Source organism: Mandrillus leucophaeus, unplaced genomic scaffold (genome assembly GCF_000951045.1).
Source record: "Mandrillus leucophaeus isolate KB7577 unplaced genomic scaffold, Mleu.le_1.0 Scaffold9, whole genome shotgun sequence".
In the NCBI taxonomy this organism is placed as follows: Eukaryota; Metazoa; Chordata; class Mammalia; order Primates; family Cercopithecidae; genus Mandrillus; species Mandrillus leucophaeus.
This window is the reverse complement of record NW_012109807.1, coordinates 9,447,134-9,449,993: the sequence shown is the minus strand read 5'-3', so window position 1 is coordinate 9,449,993 and position 2,860 is coordinate 9,447,134. Positions and strand designations below refer to the sequence as shown.

The 2,860-nt window shown below is 44.9% G+C and overlaps 1 protein-coding gene across 1 annotated transcript in view; it reads left to right on the top strand.

The window, feature by feature from the left end:
* The window catches only part of NCAPH (non-SMC condensin I complex, subunit H), a 50,644-nt gene that overhangs the window by 34,740 nt on the left and 13,044 nt on the right, over positions 1-2,860 (top strand). Inside the window, exons 12-13 of the mRNA XM_011969682.1 lie at positions 672-782; positions 2,078-2,260. Coding sequence (XP_011825072.1) covers positions 672-782; positions 2,078-2,260 — 294 coding nt within the window. The remainder of the gene's footprint in view (positions 1-671; positions 783-2,077; positions 2,261-2,860) is intronic.

The window sequence follows — 2,860 nt, the reverse complement described above, 5'->3', positions numbered from 1 at the left end:
CTCCCGGGTTCAAGCAGTTCTCCTGCCTCAGCCTCCCAAGTAACTGGGATTACAGGTGCCTGCCACCATGCCTGGTGAATTTTTTGTATTTTTAGTAGGGATGGGGTTTCACCATGTTGGCCAGGCTAGTCTCGAACTTCTGACCTCAGGTGATCCACCTGCCTCAGCCTCCCAAAGTGCTGGGATTATAGGTGTGAGCCACCGTGCCCGACTGATTCCTTTGCTTTCTTGTTAAAGTTGTGGATTTACTCACCAATTGCTTTATATAGTGAGGTTGCCTTACTCATGATCCAAGGTAATGGGTTTTCTATCAAAATTGTTCAAGTGCACCAAGTTGACTTTCAGAAAGCCGGAGGGTAGATTTTCCAACTTTTGTTTTTAGTGAAGGAACTCTTTTTCAAGTAACACTGTGCAGAAGGCCTAAGCGCCAGTGCCACAGAAGTAGAGCTGCTCTGGTTTGTTTGGGACTGGTAGAGACGCCGAGCCCTGCTACTCCAGGTTTGCACTGTGCAGTGGAAAGTCTGTTAGACTTGGATGACTTGGGAGGGCCCTTCTGACGCTAAAATTGTATAATTCTAGGAGGAGACTGGGCATAAGAATTAAGGTTTATTTCTCTAACTTGTTCAGTAGCTTTTTAAAAAATTGCTTTCTGCATTTATTCTTTCCTTTAGTTACTTAAGATGGCCCAGGGCCGAAGGGCAGAGACTGAGCATTATGAGGAAATTGAAGACTATGATTACAACAACCCTAACGACACCTCCAACTTCTGCCCTGGATTACAGGTGAAGGGGGAAAGGGGCTGTGTCCTCCCTTCTAAGCCAGGGAGTCATTTTTCTCTGCTTCCCATGTCCCCACTTTATATGGCAGGAGACTGTTGGAAATTTTGAATCCAATAGAGGTTTTCTGGGTGAAGGGTCTGCCGTCCACCCAGTGCTGGGAGCTGAGCAGAGTCGAGGAAACAGCCTCACCCTCGGCCTGCCCTACCTCACATCCTACATGCAGGAAGCAAATGGCCACACTGGAGTGAATGCGTCAGCATGTGAATGAGTGTTTAGCCTCTGCTACAAAGTACTAATATTGGCTGTTGTGGGATTTCAAAGGAATATAAACACTTTGTCCTCTTACGAGCTAGTATTTTGGCCAGGTACACAAAACACATAGACATGTGAAGGTGGTGTGATCTGGTGTGGCAAAAAATAAGTCTTCGGGGTGTATCTCCAGTGACCAGGTTTCTAGCTCTGAATGTAGTTCTCATATTGCAAGCTTGTTGGGAACTTGTACAAGCCATCCCCAATCTTTAGATCATGGTTTAGACTAAAGAATGTCCATATCCCTTCTCTGAGTCTACTGATGAGATGGCTGATACAGGTAACTGAAACTGGAAAAATAGGCTTCATCTGCGCCCCTGTATGTGGAAAGGGAGAAAAGAACTGGAAAAAAAATTTATTCACCTTATATTCTTACTTGGAAGAGAGTTAGGCTGTTATATTTTAGTGAAAATCCAGACTGACCTTTTGACCAGTGCTTCTCAAACTTTAACTTATATACAGATCACCCAGGGAGCCTATTTAAAGACTGACTCCTGACCTGTGTCCCCCAGCCCCACCCCTGCCCCTAGATGCTGATACATTCACTCTGGATGTGATCCCGAAAATGACTTTCTCACTGGTTTCTGGGTGGTACCCCTGCTACTGACCAGATGGCCCCAGCAATCTCCTGTGCTTTCCTTGGGTGATATGTGCAGGTCATATCTCTGGTATTTGAGGAATGTTTTCTGTAAAATGAAATCCTAAATCAGTTAGAAGCTGAAGGGGGGACATAGTGACAATTATGATTATTGAATTTCTTTTAACTCCTGCTCAAAGGGTCTTAGGTTGATAACAAGACACCTCTCTAATAGGGGTTTATGTAAAACAGGATGACAATTAGAGGCACCTAGAAGTTCATCACAGTGTAACTCACTCAGTGAACTATCAGGTGGTCTCTTCTTGCTTTGTAAACACGGAGTCTAATTCAGGGGTGTTTCTAAGCTCCTCTGGCAGCTTCCACCAAACTCAAAGAGCTGTTTCTTGCCCAGGCTGCCGACAGTGATGATGAAGATTCTGATGACTTATTCGTGGGACCAGTTGGGAACTCTGACCTCTCACCTTATCCTTGCCATCCACCTAAGACAGCACAACAGAATGGCGACACTCCGGAAGCCCAAGGATTAGACATCACAACGTATGGGGAGTCAAACCTGGTAGCCGAGCCTCAGAAGGTACGGATGAAACAGCGGAGAATTACATTGTTTGCCTGAAGTCTGTGTAATTGCCTCTTATATGAGAGTCGTGTCAGTCTGAGCTTGTTTTCTTCTCAATTTTAACCTGTTGTTCCGAGTTTTAATAGGTTGTGAGAGTGAGCTGATGCTAATTAGGTTGTGTGGAACTGACCATCTCTCCAAAGACCTTGAAAAGACAACTGGGGAGGAACTGGTCACCCAAATAAGGCATATGAATGAAGGCTGCAGGCAGAGAATATAAATTTTTATGCTAATTCAGCAAGGCTAGCTAGCTGTGTGGCTCTGAAAAATCTTGGCCCAATTCAGTTTGTATTAAATTATCATGCATTAAACATTTATCTCTTCTGTACCAGCTGGAAGGCTTTATGCTTGCCTTAGTATTTGATTCACTTATCTCTTTTACACTCTGGAATTCCAGTTAGCCTTAATGTAGACTGCAGTTGATCGTAAAGAAATTAGATTTGATATGAGGGGATCTGTTTAGTGTCCAAAGAGAGCTCTGGGCCGGGTGCAGTGGCTCACGCCTGTAATCCCAGCACTTGGGGAGGCCGAGGCGGGCGGATCACGAGGTCAGGAGTT